The sequence below is a fragment of the Labeo rohita genome, chromosome 19, assembly GCF_022985175.1.
Source record: "Labeo rohita strain BAU-BD-2019 chromosome 19, IGBB_LRoh.1.0, whole genome shotgun sequence".
In the NCBI taxonomy this organism is placed as follows: domain Eukaryota; kingdom Metazoa; phylum Chordata; class Actinopteri; order Cypriniformes; family Cyprinidae; genus Labeo; species Labeo rohita.
Window position 1 is genome coordinate 33,717,437 of NC_066887.1, and position 20,821 is coordinate 33,738,257.

At 26.9% G+C, this 20,821-nt stretch overlaps 1 protein-coding gene across 2 annotated transcripts in view; it reads left to right on the forward strand.

Moving 5' to 3' along the window:
* The window catches only part of itgb8 (integrin, beta 8), an 81,690-nt gene that overhangs the window by 57,239 nt on the left and 3,630 nt on the right, over window positions 1–20,821 (forward strand). For both annotated transcript variants that reach the window (XM_051137187.1, XM_051137188.1), the window contains 9 exons: window positions 451–616; window positions 4,888–5,046; window positions 6,318–6,413; window positions 8,784–8,873; window positions 9,287–9,430; window positions 13,722–14,079; window positions 15,094–15,316; window positions 17,875–17,978; window positions 18,068–18,178. In XM_051137187.1, coding sequence (XP_050993144.1) covers window positions 451–616; window positions 4,888–5,046; window positions 6,318–6,413; window positions 8,784–8,873; window positions 9,287–9,430; window positions 13,722–14,079; window positions 15,094–15,316; window positions 17,875–17,978; window positions 18,068–18,178 — 1,451 coding nt within the window. The remainder of the gene's footprint in view (window positions 1–450; window positions 617–4,887; window positions 5,047–6,317; window positions 6,414–8,783; window positions 8,874–9,286; window positions 9,431–13,721; window positions 14,080–15,093; window positions 15,317–17,874; window positions 17,979–18,067; window positions 18,179–20,821) is intronic.

A 20,821-nucleotide genomic window follows, 5' to 3' on the forward strand; every position in this document is an offset into this window, starting at 1 on the left:
CAGCTTATTTTATTTTTAGAGAGTTCTCAAGGCAGCATATCTAATATTTGTTTGTTTTTTTTAAGTTTAAGTTTTTTATCTCATATTTATGTTTTATTTTATTTCAGCTTTATTTCAAATACCAAAACGCTTTTAGCTAACAATAACAAGACCGACCGACCTCTTCTGAAACTCTAGAGCAGATTCATGTGAGAACACATTACAGAGTAAATGCAGGAGACAGAAAAACATCAAAAAAACATCTTTCTCTCTGTTCAATAGAAACAGTGGAGATATTAAAGCGATCTGATGTGTGATTTGTCTTTCCTATGGGAAGCTCTGAGTTTTCTGCGTGTCCCAGGAGGGTAAAGCGCTCACGGGTATCCCGGCGGTGATCTCATTGTGACTCGTGTGGGAATCTGCAGAGGATGACGTGCTGTAAATCTCTCTGTCTCTGTCTGTGTCTGTCAGTGATTATGAGGTGCAGTGCAGGCCCGCTCACGGCTACATCCACGTCCTCCCCGTCACACAGAACATGACCGAGTTCACGCGGGTCATTCAGGAGCAGAGGATCTCTGGGAACATGGACACGCCGGAGGGAGGCTTTGATGCCATGCTGCAGGCCACCGTCTGCCAGGTAAACACCTGAGCAACACACCGCATTTGTGAACAAAACATCACCACCACACTGACAGGAGATTCTCTAGATCTCTGTATATTAGCTGGGCAGTTGTGGGTGGTTGCCAGGTGGTTCTTTATACGCTCAAGTCAAAGCAGCTCACTTTAAATTTATTTATTTATTCATTCATTCTTTTGTATTATAACTGTTTATTTATTTTGGTATCTTTATTCATTTTGTTATTTTTTTATTTATAGTATTTCTGGTCATTTTATTATATATTTATTTATGTTTGTATTTATTTGTAGTATTTATTTATTTATTTATTTAGCTAATTGTGGTTGCTAGTTGGGTTCTTACAGGTTCAAATCACTATCAAATCTATTATGAATGATATTTATTTATTTATTTATTTATGTTTTTACTGTTTATTTATTTTTTATTTTCCTTTTTTGTATTTATTTTTTATTTTTTTATTTTAAATAAGTATTTTTTATTTAATATTTGTTTTTATTTATTTCTAGTATTTATTCATACATTTATTATTTCTTTGACGTTTTTGTATAATTAGTTTTTGTTTTTATATTTGTTAGTGGTGATTGCTAGGCTGTCTTTATTCATTTATTTATTTATTACATTTAATAATGTATTTGTATTACTTTATGATGTTTGCTGAGTGGTTCTTATTTATAAGTGTTTATTTATATATTTATTTATATATTTATATATTTATTTATTGATTTTTATTTTATTTATTTGTATGTCTTTATTCATTTTTATACTTTTACTTAATTTAAAATTGGTAATTTAATTATTATTTTTTTATAATGTATTTATTTATAATATTATTTATTTGTAGTTTTTTTATAATTTCTTTATTTTCTGATTATTATGTTTTGTTATTTTTAGTATTATGACTGTTTATTTATTTTATTTCTTTATTCATTTTTTATTTATTTATTTATTTATTTTTAGTATTATGAATGTTTATTTTTTATATCTTTATTCGTTATATTGCTTTTTATTTATTTTTAATATTTATTTCTATTTGATTTTTTATTTATTTTTTTATGTGTATTATTTATTTATGTTATTATTTATTTTTATTTTTTATCATTTATTTATTTTCTGATGATTATATTATGACTGTTTAGTTTTTTATATCTTTATTCATTTTATTACTTTTTATTTGAAGTTTTTCTGCTAATTTTATTATGTATTTATTGTATTTTTATTACGCATTTATTTATTATGTTATTTATATTCAGTTTTTAGTTTTCTTTATTTTTTTTTTTTTTTACTTGTTCATTTTTTATAATTTATTTATTTTCTGAATTGTATGTAGATTATTGTCGTGTTGATTATGTTATTACATATTATGAATAATATTCTAATATTTATTTATTTACTGTATATTTATATTTATTTATGGGGGAGGGAGGTTTGCATGTTTTTTGTTTTTTTCATCCATCAAGCAAAATATTAAATCAGCAAAGTAGCATTTCTCTGATTTGAGGACTGATTAATGTCTGTAGCACGAAAAGCGCAGGGTGATTTACACGCTCATGTTGGACACTCAGTGTTAGCAGATCCCATGCCTGCTTGGACAGCACTAATGATTCGAGCAGCCCTCTGCATTTGTGCAAATATGGTCTCGGGAAAGATTTTTGTAAAACCTTAGAAACCCCATTTCATTAGCATGACTCTTCCTGTGTCATCAGCACATATTTTTCTTGCGGTCTGGGAACGGGAGCGATTCCTGAAGAGTCACAGCGAAGAGCTGAATCAGCCACATCTCTATCTCATGGGCCGTTTGCAGAGCATGATGTCATTATTCAGTCATGAGAGGCCACTTTCTCATTTGTAGCAGAGCCCAGTAGGATGGGCGGCTTTGCATATACAAAGCCCCTTTATGATATCCGGCTGCTGGGATTTTTCCCGTGAATTACTGCCATCTGATAAACGAATGCTTGAAAGGTTTCGCTCCGGAAGGTGACCTTGAGTGAGTTTCGGTCTTCATAATGTCCCTGCGTGCCTCCCGAGATTCAGAAAGCGAGATGGAGCAGCGTGAGGAGGTGTTTGCTCTGGCACGGAGCACTCTGACCCCCAAACGCACGGCCCTCAGGTGGAATATTCATTTCCCTTCACGCTTCGGTTACACGGACGTCTCGCTGTTCGCTAACTAGCCCTTGTAACTTTAAAAGGTAGTTCCTGTTGCCACGTCACTGGGGTTTTTTAGTCAAACATTACTCATTACTTCTGTAAGCTAAAAACGCTCTACTCGTGCAGTTTTTGTTGAAGTAGTAACATGGACTTAGGTCGAAAGAGTCCACCCACAGCTCTATGATGAGAGAAATTATGATATTGTTATTTATTTTGTTTATTTATAAATATATATTTTTGGGGTTATGTATTTGTTATTACAATTTATTTTTAGTGTTAGTATTTATTTATGTTTTATTATCTGTCAAGCAAAAGTATAAATCATCAAAACACTCTTGTCCCTAAAGACTTGATTTAAGAAATGATTAATTCAATTACTCATCCTGGCAGCTAAGTCTTTAACCAATGCAATTTGTGTTGTATTAGTAACACAGGCTCTATATAAGCAGTGATATTATGATATTGTAGTTTATTTATTTTCATTTTTGTAGTACTTATTTTTGTTTTTATTTATTTATTTATTGATTGATTGATTTTTTTTTTATTATTATTATTATTATTATTATTATTATTATTTTCTTATTTTGTGTTAGTTTTTATTTGTACTATTCATTTTCCATTATAATTTGTGTTTTTTAAATGTGTTCATTTTTAATTTGTTTTATCTTTTATGTTTATTTCTTGTTTATTTTTGTATTATTTGTATTTATTTTGTGCATGTTTTTTGTATTTATTTATTTGGTTGGTTTTGTTTGTTTTATTTTTGGTTCTTTAATTTTATTTTTAGTAATTTTTTTTGTATTTCTTTTTAACTGTTTTTTATTTATTGTTTTGGTTTGGTTTTTGTATTTATTATTTCTTTTATTTTTGAGTTTCATTTTTATTTAATTATTTATTTCATGTTTTATAATCTGTCAAGCATAGAGTCCATCTGTTTCCTTTAATTTATTTTAGATTTAGTTTTTTTTTTAGTTTTTTTTATTTTATTTTATTTTAATTTTCATTTCTAGAATGTGTTCATTTTTTATTTCATTTATCTTTTGTATTTATTTTTTTTTATTTCATTTTATTATTTATTTATGTACTTATTATTTGTATGGTTGTATTTTGTATTTATATATTTTTGCATTTTTGCATTTTTTCCTATTTGTATTTATTTATTTGTTTGTTTGTTTGTTTTTTTTACTTTATTTATTTACTTTTTACTTTTATTTTATTTACTATTTTTATTTAATTTTGGTTTATTTATTTTTGTATTTAGATTTTACATGTTTTAATTTTTGTGTTTATTTATTTGTTTTTGTTTGTTTTTTACTTTTTGTTCTTTAATTATATTTTAAGTTTTATTTTTTTCTGTAGTAGTTATTTTTTAACTGTTTTTTTTTTTTATTGTTTTGTTTTTTGTATTTATTATTTCTTTTATTTTTGTTTAATTTTTAGTTATTTATTTAATTATTTCATGTTTTATCATCTGTCAAGCACAGAGTCCACCTGTTTCCTTCTTATTTTAGTTTCGGTTTTTATTTAATTTTAATTTGTAAAAAATATTAAATAAAATAATTAATAAAATTAAAATTATTTTATTTAATATTTTATTTTATTTTATTTATGTTTTATCGTGAAGAGTCCACCCTAAGTCTAGTATGGTATTATAATTTATTTAATTTCATGTGAAAGTTTCTATTTTATTATTATTATTTCATCTTTAGTATGTTTTCTTTCTTATTTTTACTGTTTATTGATTTTGTGTTTATTTATTATTTCAGTATTCTTTTTCTTTTCCTGTTGATTTGTTTTATTTTTTTGTATTTAGTGTTGTTGTTGTTGTTGTTGTTGTTGTTGTTGTTGTTGTTGTTGTTGTTGTTGTTTTTTTGCTTGTTGCATCTGTCCAGAAAAACTGTAAATAAGCAAAGCAACAGCACTGTTTTTCTCAAGACCTGATTTCTCAAGTAATGATTAATTGACAAGTTACTCATCCTGGCAGCCAAATGCTCAACCAGTGCAGTTTGTCTTGTATTAGTAACACAGGACAGATGTACACAATGAAGAAATCCTCTGACTGCTGAGTAAACTTACTAGCAAACACACTCTCATGCAGATTTATAAACCTTGATTCATTTCTGCAGAAAGACATCGGATGGCGACCCGAAGCGAAGCATCTGCTGCTGGTTATGACAGACCAGCCGTCTCATTTGGCTTTGGACAGTAAACTGGCGGGGATCGTGACTCCTCATGACGGCCGCTGCCACCTAGAGGAAAACATCTACACCCAATCTACTACTATGGTAAGAACAGTCAAAACACACAAAACACCACACGCAAAACTGTGGAGTACTTTAATTCCATCACTCTTTTCCTCAAAAATGCCTTCCTTTTTTATGGTCTCTTTCTTTAAATTTGGCAAATACTGTATAAAACAATTTATTTCTTCCATTACAAAAAGGGAATACATTTGTTTTATATATATATATATATATATATATATATATATATATATACACACACACAAAACATATACAGTATACCATGGTGCTTATTTTAGTGTTATTTTACCATTATTTATATACTGTTATAGTTTTTATTAATATTTAAATTTTTCTTTTATTTTAATATTTTTAGGTTTTAGTAATTTTGTTATGTGCTTTTGTATTTCTAGGCTTTTTTTTTCTTGTTTTTTTTATCTAGCTTTAATTTATTTTTGTTTTAGTCGCTACTGATTTGGCAACTAACTGAAATAAGTTTAATTTAATAATAATTTTTCATCTAATGTTTAATATTAATAATATAGTATTATTTATATATTATTATAGTATTGATATTTTGAATTAGCTTTTATTTTTATATTTTCAATTTTCACTGTAGTTTAAGTTTTAGTCAATTTGTTATGTGCTTTTGGCATTTTTATTTTTGTTCTGTTTAACTTTAATTTAATTTTTTTCCAGTTTTATTTTTTTTTTTATTCTTTATTACTTCAACTTAAATAAAAAATGGTTTACTTCACAACTAACTGAAATATAAGTTTCTAATTTAATATTATGTATTGTTATAGTATTTACTAATATTTAAATTTGCTTTTATTTTTATATTTTTAGGTTTGAATAATTTTATGTGCTTTTGTTATTTGTATTATTATTATTTTTTTTAATATTTTTTATGTAGCTTTAATTTATTTTTGTTTGGTTTTTTTTATTTGAGTTTTAGTTATGTCATTAATTCAACTGAATTGTTGTAATGTAATATTTAATCATATTAATAATATAGTATTTTTTATATATTATTATAATATTTATACATTTTTGGATTTAGCTTTTATTAATTATTTTTAAGTTTTCATTTTAGTTTAAATTTAGTATTTTGTTTTTGTGTTTTGTTTAATTTTAATATTTCTGTTTAGATTTTATTTCTTTTTATTTCAGTTTTAATAATTTTATTATTTCAGCGTAAAAAAAAAATTGACTTTGCAACTAACTGAAATATTTTTACGTTTCGAATCCAATAGGATTTTTATTTCATTTTAGCTTTATTTCAGATGTATTTTGTTGTTGTTGTGTTTTAGGAGCACCCAACCATCGCTCAACTGGCTGAGAAGCTTCTGGAGAACAGCGTTTACTCCATCTTCGCGGTGGATCAGGTGCTATATCAGTGGTATGAGGTAATTTCTCTCCCACACCATGAGTTTGGGTGTTTCCTCCTTCAGAAATCAAGCCGTTTTGCAACAGTGATTTCAAGATCAAAGGCAGTGATTTATGGGAACGCACACAGCGACTCATTCAGTTAGTAACGATAGTGCTGGTTTAACAAATATGTGCACGAAAAAGAAGCTCGAGTTAATTTAATACTCTGGATTAAATGCCACTTCTGTGGTCCAAATAAAAAATGCAAATAAAAATGTGCACATACCAAAAAAATGCAAAAAATGCTAAACTACATCCAAAAAATAATCAGAAGTTCATGCAAAAAATAGTTACATTTTGAAATGTTTATGCATGATTGACTATAGCTTACAGCTTAACTTGTTTTTTACTCATGCATTCATATATTTTAACAAAAATACTATAGATTCACAGTTCACTGAATGTCTATAGTGCAACAGTCGAGTTTTAGAAGTAAAAACGCCATCATTTTCTCCATAGGAAAACAGATTTTTAACAATAACTCATAAACCTGTAAAGAAAGGCCTGCTGTGAACTCTGAGATTGTAAATTAACGTTATTTCAAATAATTTCAATTTATTTTGAATATAATCCTGTTTAACAGCTGATTTAAAAAAAAAAAAAAAAACTACATTACCTATGATATGCAGAAATGCAGAAAATTTCACCAATCAGAGCTGTATATTATGTAATCAAGCCTGCCTCCATATGTTCTCAAATGCATTTTATATGACTTTTGTTTTTCTCTAATTTAAATAGAGATATTTTCATACAATGAAAGTCCATGGTGACCAGTGGCTGTCAAGGCCAAAAAAATAGTGTAAAAAGAGTACATAATTTATTTTATTTTATTGTAAAATAAACATTAATGGTGACCAGTTGCTGTCAATAAATAAATACATAAATATATAAATAAATCAAATTAGCGGTGTTTTTTATTTAATTTAATTTTAATTTATTTTAATTTTGTACAATAAAAGTTCATGGTGATCAGATATTAAAAGTATTTTATTTTATTTTATTTTATTTTATTTTATTTTATTATATTTTTGTACAATGAAAGTTCATGGTGATCAGTGACTGTCAAAGCCAAAGAAATTAACATAAAAGTAGTACATACTTTTTTATTTTATTTTATTTATACAATAAAAGTTAATGGTGACCAGTTGGTGGAAAAAATAAATAAATATTTAAATAAATAAATAAATAAAATTGCTAGTGTGTTTTGTTTTATTTTATTTTATTTATTTATTTTATTTTTTAAATAGTGGCTGTCAAAGCCAAAGAAAGTAACATAAAAGTAGTACATACTTTAAGTTATTGTATTGTATTTTATTTTATTTATACAGTAAAAGTTAATGGTGACCAGTTGCTGGAAATAAATAAATAAATATTTAAATAAATAAAATTGCTAGTGTGTTTTATTTTATTTTATTTTATTTAAACAGTAAAAGTTAATGGTGACCAGTTGCTGGAAATAAATAAATAAATATTTAAATAAATAAAATTGCTAGTGTGTTTTATTTTATTTTATTTAAACAGTAAAAGTTAATGGTGACCAGTTGCTGGAAATAAATAAATAAATATTTAAATAAATAAAATTGCTAGTGTGTTTTATTTTATTTTATTTTATTTAAACAGTAAAAGTTAATGGTGACCAGTTGCTGGAAATAAATAAATACATATTTAAATAAAATTTCTACTGTGCTTTTATTTATTTATTTATTTATTTATTTATTTATTTTTTTTTAATAGTGGCTGTCAAAGCCAAAGAAAGTAACATAAAAGTAGTACAAAAGTAGTTTTTTTAATTTATTGTATTTTATTTTATTTTATTTTATTGTATTTATACAATGAAAGTTAATGGTGACCAGTTGCTGGAAAAAAGAAATAAATATTTAAATAAATAAATAAATAAATAAATAAATAAAATTGCTAGTGTGTTTTATTTTATTTTATTTTTTATTTATTTTTAATAGTAGCTGTCAAAGCCAAAGAAGGTAACATAAAAGTAGTACATACTTTTTATTTTATTTTGTTTATACAGTAAAAGTTAATGGTGACCAGTTGCTGGAAATCAATAAATAAATATTTAAATAAATAAATAAATAAATAAAAAAAAAAAGGTAAGGTTTTAATCCTCCTCACAGCTGGTTGGTTTGGTTCATGATTCATATAACAAAGACATTTTTTAAATCCCTCTAGTGAAAAAATTCATAGAAAAATACTTCCAGAACCAGCGGTTGCAGGAAAAAAGGAAGGTGGAATAAAGAAAGTGGGCGACACTAATGCACTCAATTACTGTAAACATTTTTGCTGAATAATTTCTCAACTGTATTTTTATTTGCGTCATCTTTTCCTCTAAACAGGATCTCCTGGACTTGATTCCTGGAAGTTACGTGGGCCGCCTGTTTCCCAAAGCATCAAATCTGAAAGATTTAGTAGTGCATGCGTACAAGGTAAACAACTTTGCTTTCTCTTTCACTCCATAGAAAGTAAACACTCTGCTCTCCCCGTCGCTCAAGGACAATTAGATTAGAAGTGCAGAAGGTCCCAAATATTTTGAAACGCTCTTGGTTTAACGGGACAAGCCGTTAAATCTGTTTCAGCCGTGCGTTCAAGGACAGGAATAATCTCGTCTCAAGCACAACAATGCATTGTCCTCCTCAAAATCCAGTGATCCCAGCGAACAGAAGCCTGCATTATAAACGGCCTCCGATTGCTGGGCCAAAAATGTTGCGAGCTCCAATCGGCGAGCCGCTATTTTTGTCCCGGCCTTTTCCCCGTGAACCTGCTTATACAAGAGCGATCGTAGGTCGAGACAATGGGCTCTTTCTGAGCTGTTTTCTTCATGCGTCTTTTTTTTTTGCAGAAGCTGCTGTCGGATGTGGAGGTGCAGATCGGCGTGGAGGACGGCCAGGCTCAGCGCTTCCGGGTGAACGTTACGCCATTGTGCCCCGACGGTTCCGCCGCTTCTGGAAACACGAAATGTTCCGGCGTTCGGCCCAAACAAACAGTACGAAAGCCTTTCATGAACATACGGCTGTTTGCAGTACAGTGAACAGAGATGCTGCGTTTGATATGAAAAGTGCTCAAATTAAAAGAGCAGCTCAGCCAAAAATAATATTTAGTCACCTGCGTGTTGCTCAAAACCATATGTTTTTAATTTGCTCTCATAAATTCCTCTTAAAGGAGGTGATTTCATGTAATGGGAGTTCCTGGTGACCAGTAGCAGTCCAGACCAGAAAAGAAACATAAAATTAGTACATACACTATTATATTATTTTATTTTGTTTTATACAGTGTAAGTTCATTATGAGCAGTGGCTGTAACTTAAAGGAACATAAAAATTGTATGTTTTGTTTTATTTAATTTATTTTTTTTTATTATTATTAGTTTATTTTTACAATGTAAGCTCATGGTGACCAGTGGCTGTAACATAAAAGTAGTACATATTATTTAATTATTATTATTATTTATTTATTTATTTGTTTGTTTATTTGTTATAAGGTTGGGTTTTTTTGTTGTCATTGTTTTTTTTACAAAGTAATTTCAAGATGACTGGTGGCTATATAAAAGTAATACATATACCAATTTCATTTTATTTTATTTATTCATTTTTTTTTTTTTTTTTTTTTTTTTTTAACAATGTAATTTCATGGTGACCAGTGGCTGTAACATAAAAGTAGTACACACACACACACACACACACACACACACACATATATATATATATATTTTTTTTTTTTTTTCTAATTTATTTATTTATTTTTTTACAGTGTAAATTTATGGTGAATATTTCTATTTTATTTATTTTTTTTATTATTTATTTAATGTATTTTTTTATTTTACAATCGTGACCAGTGGCTGTAACATAAAAGTAGTACACACACACACACACACACACACATATATATATATATATATATATATATATATTTTTTTTTTTTTTTTTACAGTGTAAATTTATGGTGAATATTTCTATTTTATTTTTATTTTTTTTGTTATTTATTTAATGTATTTTTTTATTTTACAATCGTGACCAGTGGCTGTAACATAAAAGTAGTACATATACAAATTTTATTTTTTTTTTTTTATTTTTTTTTATTTATTATTTCATTTTATTTCTTTTATTCTATTTTATTTATTTGTACAGTGTAATTTCATGGTGACCAGTGGCTATAACATAAGAGTAGTGCTTTATTTTATTTTATTTTATTTTATTTTATTTTATTTTATTTTATTTTATTTTATTTTATTTTATTTTTACAATGTAATTTCATGGTGACCAGTGGCTGTAACATAAAAGTAGTACATATTTTATTTTATTTTATTTTATTTTATTTTATTTTATTTTATTTATTTATTTTTTTTTTTTTATTTTTTTTTTATTTTATTTACAACGTAAATTTATGGTGAATATTTCTATTTTATTATTATTTTTTTTTTATTTATTTAATTTAATTTTTTTTATTTTTTTATTTTACAATGGTGACCAGTGGCTGTAACATAAAAAGTAGTACATATGCAAATTTTACTATTTTATTTTATTTCATTTCATTTTATTTACAAAGTAAGGTCATAGTGACCAATAGCTGTAACATAAAAGTACTACACACACTAATTATTTTAGTTTAGTTTATACACTAATTATTTTAATTTAGTTTAGATTAGTTTGTTATTAATATTAGTGTTATTTATTTATTAAATAAAATTTCATGGTGAACAGTGGCTATCAAAGCCGAAAAGGTAGTACATTCACTACTTTATTTATTTATTTATTTATTTATTTATTTAAATGCTTTTATTCAGCAAGGGCACAATAAATTGATCAAAAGTGACAGTAAAGACCTTTAAAATGTTACAAAAGATTTCTCTTCAAATAAATGCTGTTCTTTTGAACTTTATATTCATCAAAGAATGCTGAAAAAGAAAATCTGTCATGTTTCCAAAGAAATACCAATCAGTTTTGTTTGATAAAAAATCAGAACTGTTTCTTGAGCAACAAATCAGCATATTGAAATGATTTCTGAAGAATCATGTGACACTGAAGACTACAGTAATGATGCAGAAAATTCAGCTTTGAGCACAGAAATAAATTACTTTTTAACATATATTCAAATAGAACACAGCACATTTAAATTATAATAATATTTTCATATTTTTTTGTTCTTTTTGGAGCTTGACTGCCTATTTACATTTCTTGCATGGAGAAAAAACGCTTTAAGCTCCTCTTATCATAACATCATATGTTGTTTGAGCAGATGATGATGTAAGTGATAATATAAGGGTGAGCGAATGATGATATAATAGTCTTTTTAATTTAACTGTCCATTTAAGATAAAACATGCCTTGGAGATTTTAAAAAGTAAAGGCTTACAGTATCTCGGGTTTCTTTTGTTCCACAGCCGTGTCCCCATGAGAAAACAGAGTACAAGCTAATGGAAGTAATTACTCTGAGCTGCACTGTTTATAATGCCACAAACTTATACGCTGTTTTATATGATCATGTGACTCGTGTTGAAATATCCAGAACATTAAGAACATAGCAGAGAGACCGCAAATCCAAATAGAACGCTGTTGCACCACAGCTAGAGCTCGATTTTGACATTTTCTGAAGGAAAAAATCCTTGCTTCATGGTGGTGGGTTTTGCACAAATGAAATTTTGTTCATGCAATATAAAAATTATATATAGTTTTATATACAATACAGTTCAAATGTTGAGGCTTATTTAAAGAAAATAACATTATTTCAAAATATTAAAAAATTTGTGTTCCACAGAAGAAAAAAAACATGCAGATCAGTGTTGCTATTGTTGACTAATACTTAAATTGTTGAAATGAAATTTGGTAATTTTGGTAATTGAAATAAAGGTGAAATAAAATACTAATGAAAATATTAATTAAATTTTTGTGAATTAGATTAATTTTAGACTCAAAATTAAAATGTGAGGTAAAAAGATGTTTATCTGGCGTTACTGAAGAACTAAAATTAATAAAACTAAATCTGAAATCAAAATAAATGAAAGCTAAATAATTAGAAGAGGAAAAAATAACATATTATTTAAAAAAAAACTTTACAAAATGTAATCTGAATTAGAAATGTGTAGCTGGCTATGATAAAGTACTAAAATTAATTAAACTAAAAGTCAAATAGAAATTTAAAAAATTAAAATTTAAGCTGAATAAAAAGAATAGAAAAATGTAAATATTACAGAATATTACTAAATGTAATTGAAAATTTGAAACGTTTTGCTGCCAGTACTAAATTAACAAAATGAAAATAAATAAATAAATAAATAAATAAATAAAGCTAAAGTTAATAATAAAGTTAATAAATGATAATAAATGAATTATTTGATTTTTTTTTTTTTTTTGAAAATTTGAAATAATTTACTTAAATTAAAATTAAATGAAATTAAATGAAAAATAAAGCTAAATATAATGGAAAAGAAAAATAAATGAAAAATATTAAATTTTGAAAAACTTAATTGAAAATTTGAAATAATTAAATTAAATTGAATTAAATTAAAGCTAAATGTAATAGACCAGAAAAAAATAATATTAGATTAAAAAAAATGAAAATTAAATTAAATTAACTAAATTAACAAAATGAAATTAAATTAAAAAAAGGTTAAATTAATAAAACAGAAAAATAAATAAATATTGGATAAAAACTGAAAATGAAAAATAATTAAATGTAATAGAACAGAAATTAAATAAATATTAGTTTTAAAAAAAACTTAATATTATTTATTTTTGAATAAAATGAAATAAAAATCAAGTTAAATTTAAATAAAGCTATATGTAATAGAACAGAAAATAAATTCATATTAGATTTTAAAAAGTAATTAAAACTTAAAATAAAACTGAAATAAAAGCTAAAAAAAGCTTTTCAGCTTATTAATTAAAGCTAAATAAAAACGATTAAAACATAAAAATGACAAAAACAGCAGTTACAAAAAAAATGAAAATATAAAAATAAATGCGCATTTAAAATATGAATAAATGTTAATAAATACTTTAGAAAGCAGCAATTTTAAATGGTAATATTACACATTTTTACTGTTTTTACAATGCAGTCTTGCTGAGCAGAAAGAGACTTCTTTCAGAAACGTTTCGGAAACTTCTTTCTTAACTGACCTTAAACTTTTGAAAAATAGTAAATATTTAACACAAAACACTGTAGCACAATCACTTGCTTAAGTTTCAGAATGAGACGTTTTACAATCAAAACTCCTGTTTTGTCATCAGTCTTTATCTGCTGTATGCGTCAGTGGTTTTTGTTCTGTTTGTCTCGTCTCAAGGTTTTCTTCAAGGTGACCGTAGGAATGAACTCGTGTTCTGCGGATGGCGGCGATCGGGACGTTCTGATGTCGATCAAGCCGGTGGGATTTAACGAGTCTGTTAGTGTACGCATCCGTCAGATGTGTGGGTGTGACTGCACGGAGACGGGCCGTTGTCATGACGACACCGAAACCTCGGCCTGTCCCGTGGAGACTGGCGCCTGTAGAGCGGACGGAGGCGAACCCGTCTGCAGCGGGAGAGGAGTCTGTAAATGCGGGACGTGTGTGTGCGACTCCAGCAGGTTGGGAAACATCTACGGGAAGTTCTGTGAGATGGACGACTTCTCCTGTCCGTATGTGAAGGGCCTGGTGTGTGGAGGTGAGCGATGAAGATGTGATTACTCTCTGAACAAGCTGACAGAATAAATAAATGAATAAATAAATGTGTGTATGTATGTATGTAGGTTTAAATATATATATATATATATATATATATATAAATTATTAATTATTAATTTTATTTAAAAATATATGAATAAAAATATAAAATATAAATAAATTGAATAAAATAAATTAAAAAAACTAGTAAAAATATTTAAAAAAAAAATTCACAAATACAATTCACTGCAAAAATCAAATAAATAAATAAAAAGTAAATTAAATAATTAAAATAAATTGTTATATATGACTTTTATTCATTTTATATGTATATAATTACATTAAATAATAAACTATTAATTTTATTAAAAAATATACAAATATAAGCTAACAATTTACTGCAATTCACCACAAAATTAAATACATATTTATATATATATATATATATAGTGTGTATATATATAAATTATAAATTTAAATATAAAATTGTAAATATAATACTTAAATTAAGATATCTATTTTTTTCCCCATAATATGTATAATGTATATATAATTAATAAAATAGTATAATTTATATTAAATATTAATTTGATATTATTAGGTTAAAATATAAAATTGTAAATATAATAAAAAAGTTATAAACCTTTGAAATATATTGTAATTTTTTAAAGTTTTATATATTAAATTAATTCTATATGTAAGCTTTTAGATGTATTTTAATATATCAAAACTAATATATCACTATTACATTTGGAATTTCAAAAGATTTTCTATATTAAAATTTCATTTAGAGTAATTGTAAATGTAATTTTTCTGTGTGTGTGTGAATTAGGTTTTTTTTATGCTAAATATATATTAAATGATAATTCAGTAATACCTATTTTTGGATAATCCTGTGAAATAAACAGCTTACATTTTATTATAAATAATGTGTATTACTTTAAATAACAGAAAAATGTCCTGAATTAACACATTTCCACAAATGTGTGTTTTTGTTTTCTTTTTCACATTTCAGGACACGGCCGGTGTGTTTCAGGTGAATGTGTGTGTCTTCCTGGCTGGACGGGCGAGGCCTGCGACTGTCCCGACACCACCGAGAGCTGCGTGTCAGACGACGGCTTGATCTGCAGCGGCTGGGGGAAGTGTGTGTGCGGCAAGTGCGTTTGTGACGACGCCCGGCGATCCGGAGAGTTCTGTGAGAAATGCCCCGTCTGCTACAACTCCTGTCAATCGCACTGGTAACCGCGCTTGGCTAGAACAGCTGTCAATCACACAATTAACACTCACTAAAGCTGCAAGGGAGTTTTTATACCTTTCTAAAGGGGCGTGACACCAGACTTTGCCTTGCATTCACTTTCATTCATGCGCATGGGAATGCAAGCGAAAATGTTTTGTTCTCCACCGCATACCAAAGTATTTATAAAGCCAAAACACGTTTAATCGACAAAGGATGTAAACATCGTAAAAGTGGAGTAGAATAGATGTATTTATTTATTAAATTATTTTAAATGCTTTAATTTAATTAATAATTAAGAATCTTGACTTCATATCGTGTTGCCCATATTTTTTGTATAAAATAATTTTTCATACAAGGTTTTGTGTGACTGACAACAATAAAAAACAAGTATACTGCATACTGCATAGTATATACTGTATGCTGTATTTAAAATAGTGTGCATTATTCAGTATAGCACAAGAACATCATTGCATGTGCAATTCCATTTTCAGAATTATTTTGCATACTTGCAATTTTGCATGCATAAAGCATACACTTAAAACATGGATTTTACAAGCATGCTGCATAGTATATAGTGTATGCTGTATGTAAAATAGTGTGTGTTGTTCAGTGTAGCACAAGAACATCATGTTGCTGTGCAATTCCAGTTTCAGAATTATTTTGTATACTTGCAATTTTGCATGCATAAAGCATACACGTAAAACTTGCATTTAAAAATACAAGCATACTGCATACTTTAGTATATACTGTATGTTGTATGTAAAATAGTGTGCATTATTCAGTGTAGCACACAAACATCCTTGCATTTGCAATTCCAGTTTCAGAATTATTTTGCATACTTGCAATTTTGCATGCATAAAGCATACACTTAAAACATGCATTTTGCAAGCATACTGCACAGTATATAGTGTATGCTGTATGTAAAATAGTGTGCGTTGTTCAGTGTAGCACAAGAACATCATGTTGCTGTGCAATTCCAGTTTCAGAATTGTTTTGCATGCATAAAGCATACACTTAAAACATGCATTTAAGAATGCAGACATAGTATATACTATATAGTAGTTTTAAGAGCATACTTAAAGCGTACATTTTTTTTAAATATACAATTTTGCATACTTAAAGAATATAAGTTTATATCTGCATACTTGATCACCAATTTAGACAGTCTTCTAAATAAAACACAGTGTACTGCATACTGAACAGCATATGCTATGTTAAAATGCAAGCATTTTTAAAAATGAGTGCTAACTCTTTGTATTGCAATAAAATAATGATAACATTGATAACATTTCCAGATCATTCCTCGCACTGCAAATGGAAGGTCAAAACGAGCGCATTGCATTGTGGGAAGCAGTATTCAAAACAATTTGCTCAGGCTTTATACCACATTGACAAACGTTATAGAAATAGTATGAATAGTATGCAATTACGAACACTACCAAAATTCAGAACATGACCTAAAGTGTCGGTCACATGAAAATAAGTATGTAAAGTGATTTTGTATGGGCAATAGAATATGATGCATATTCCAGGATGTCTTAATAAATATTACAATTATTATAAAAGTAATTAATATAAATGTTTTTAATTATTTAATTAACTTCATATATTATTATTATTATTATTATTATTATATTTATATCAGTGTTCTTAGTATAATTAAAATACTGTTATAGTTTTTATTAATATTTTAAATACTTTAATTTTTTCCATTTTAAAGTTAAACTTGATTCAAATAAATAAATAATAAATACAAATACATAATAAAATAAAGTAATTAAAATGAAAAAAATAATTTAATAAATGTTTGAATTATTTAATTAATTTAATATATTATTATTATATTCATGTCAGTGTTTTAGTGTCCTTGAGATACTATTCTCTATAATTTAATTGCGTATTTTCGTCCATTTTAATAGTTTTTGTTAAATATTTGTATGTGTATGTCTATTTAGTTTTTCACATTTTATTTCCATTTTAGTTATCTTAGTACATAAATTTAAACTTGATTAAAATAAATAAATAATACATATAAATAAATAATAAAATGAAACAAAATAATTAAAATAAATGAAAATATTACAATTTTCTAGATATATTTATTTATATTTTATTTATGCGATTTCTTTCATGGTCAGTTGTAAGCTGTGTTTTTATTTTTTATTCTATTTAATTTTTTTCTAAGGTTTTAATTATTAATTTTCAGTTTTAGTTATCTTAGTATAAAAGTTAAATGTTTTTAAGCTTTATTTTATTTTATTTCAATTAACGTGTATTTTATTTCAAGTAACAAAAACGTTTTTTTCAACAGTTTTCATTTTAGTTTCAGTTAACTGTAATAACCCTGATTTATATAATAAATTATGATGTTTATTTCTTGTTTATTAATTTAATGAGGGTATAAAAATGATTTAATAAATGTTAAATAATTTAAAATATTAAATACTAAATACGTTTATACTTTTTGTACTTGGCTAAGAGTTTGATCTGTGACATATACATCTCTATTGTTCAGATGTCTTTTTGTTTTCATGCTAATTATTGTAATCATGTGATCAGGAACTGTGTGAAGTGTCACCTGTCGAACGGACTCGGACCAAACGCGCACCAGCTCTGTAATCACAGCTGCGCTCCATCGGTGGAGTATGTGGACGACATCACAGGTACATACAGCACCAAACACTGCACATCAACTCAGAAAGAATCTCTAGAGAGTTTGACGAGAGTCTGAATGAAGAGTGTTGTTGTTCAGAGCTGGTCCGGGGGAAATACTGCCTGTATCCCAGCAGTGAGAAGTGTCAGTACCGCTTTCTTGTGGACTTGGCTTCAGATCGGCCTCAGCTGCACATTAGTCGACATCCTGGTGAGGAAATGAATTCTTCTCTTCATCTTCTCTTCCTCCTCCTCCGCCTTTCCCTTTTTTCGACCTCTGTTCGACAGCGCTGAAAAAAAATGAGTAATTATATTTCGCTTACAGAGAATGAAATCTATTGTCAACATTTCAAATTCTCATTACTGTAATGTGTCCAGATGTTTTAGTTTTTTTCTCATTAGATTCTTTTTACTGTAATACAATATTTTTATTTACATTTTGATTATTCAAATTTTATTTAATTTTAGTTCAATTAAATTCAGTTCAACAACTGCTGCTGTTCCTTGATATAGGAATACTTTACAGTTTTATGCTACTATAAAAATATTTTATGGTCAATATTTTCCACATTACAGAAATGCAGTTTTATTATGGTATTGTGCTTAATTGAAGTTCATTGTAAGTTATTTGTTCATTTTTATTATTTATTTTTACTTATATTTAGGTATTTTATTTATTTATGTATTTGATTTTGTGGTAAACTGAAGTAAATTTTAAGCTTTATTAAAATTATTTATTTATTTATTTACAAATTTATTTATATATGTATTTATTTGATTTTTTTGCGGTGAATTCTAAGATTTTTCATTTTTATTTACATTTACATTTTATTTTTTTATGTGTTTATTTGATTTTGTAGTGAATTGTAGTAAGTTGTAAGCTTTATTACAATAAATTTATAATTTTATTTAAATTTTATTTATTTGATTTTTTTTTTTTTTTTTTTTAGGGACTTGTAAGCTTTTTTAATTTTTTCATAGTTATTCTTTATTAGTTCATGTTTAGTTAGTTATTATTTATTTGTTATTTTTTAAAATATTTTTTATTAGTTTTTACATTTTAATATTTTTATTTATTTAGATTTTATTTTATTCATTTGACTTTGTGGTGAATTGTAATAAATTGTAAGCTTTATTACAATAAATGTATTATTATATATATTTATATTTTATTTATTTGTTTATTAGATTTGTCTGATTAATTATACTTTTTTTTCATTTTTTATTATTTATTACGTTTTATTTGTCTATTATTTAATTTTTTTAATTTACATTTTATATTTTTATTTATTTATATTTTATTCATTTGATTTTGCGGTGAGTTGTAGTAAATTGTAAGCTTTATTGCAATTATGTATTATTTAATTTATATTTTATTTATTTGATTTTTGTGGTGAATTATAAGCTTTTATTTTATTTTTTTTATTTATTTGTTAGTTGTTTGTTTATTTTTTAAATATTGTTTTAATTTTATTTGCATTTTATCTTTTTATTTATTTACAGTTTATTTATTTATTTAATTTTGTGGTGAATTGTAGTAAATTGTACATTTTCTTACAATCAAATTATTTAATTTATATTTATTTATTTATTTGTTTATTTGATTTTTTGTCGTAAATTGTAGGCTTTATTCTTATTTATTTATCTTAATCTTTTAGTAGTTTTTGCTTACATTTTATTTGTTTGTTTATTTATTCATTTTGATTTGTGGCAAAACTCAGTAGATTCACTTTTCTCTCTGGTGATTTCTTCGCAAAAGGGCATTTTATTGCTGAGGACATTTATAGGAGTTTTGCTTCTTTGAAGTTTAAGTTTCACAGCATGTTTCTCCTTAAATTCACACACATTTGCAGGGGGGAAGAGCAGAAGAGCGTTTGTTGAATGTTCATATTTTGGCTGCAGACTTTGGCAAATCTGAGAACCGTCTGAGACCTTGAAACGTCTTCTAAAATACTTTTCTACGTTTTTTTTTGGGAGACCTTATTGCTATTCAAGAAAAACTTGTAAGATGTTAAGCAGATGCATTCTTAGTATAATTAAAAACTCTTAATTTCTTTCAAAATCTTGGATGTGTCATGGATTCAGGGAAAGGGTTTGTTTAGGACAAAAGAATCCCATAATTCATTCGCAAGCTAAACAGCAGCCAGATGTTTTTGCTGTGCCGTTACGACATCGGCGGCAGCTGGAGGAGAAGCAGCTCCCTCGGGCCTTGCGCCGATCGCTCAGCCGGTCAGTACACACATCCAGCTTTCCTGTCCTCGATGGCTCGGTTCCAGTCGGGTCCCAACACAAAGCACATGAAGTTGCATACTGACATTTTAACAGGTTTCCATGGCGATCTGGAAGCAGCGCACACACACACACACACACAAAGGCTCACGCTGTTTCGGTGCAGCGGTGAGGGGGCGTGGGGTGTGTCGCAAACGCCAGTTGGATGAGTGGCTCTGTAAGAGAGAATGTGCAGGAGACCCAAACAACACTATTGAGATCTCTTTAATATCTCTGTTGCTTCGCCTTGACAGTAATGCGATTAAACCGAGAGACTGCTTTATTAAGCCTCGTTCACACCACAGATGATAATTATAAACCTCTGCTGCTGCTCGCGTGGAAAAAAAAAATACTGTATTTTAGTTTGATAATGTTTTTGATTTAATATTTTGTAGTTTTTAGGATTTTATTGTACTGAATTATATTTATACCAGAGTTGTAATTCATTTAATTCATGTAATTTAATTCACATAATTCATTTGTTACCTGTTAACCACTTGTTGAGCATAGAAAATTAAATTCTAACTTAAATATTGAATGTACAGATTTAAGTTTGGCTACGTGTGAAAGTCAAAGGCATAAGTTG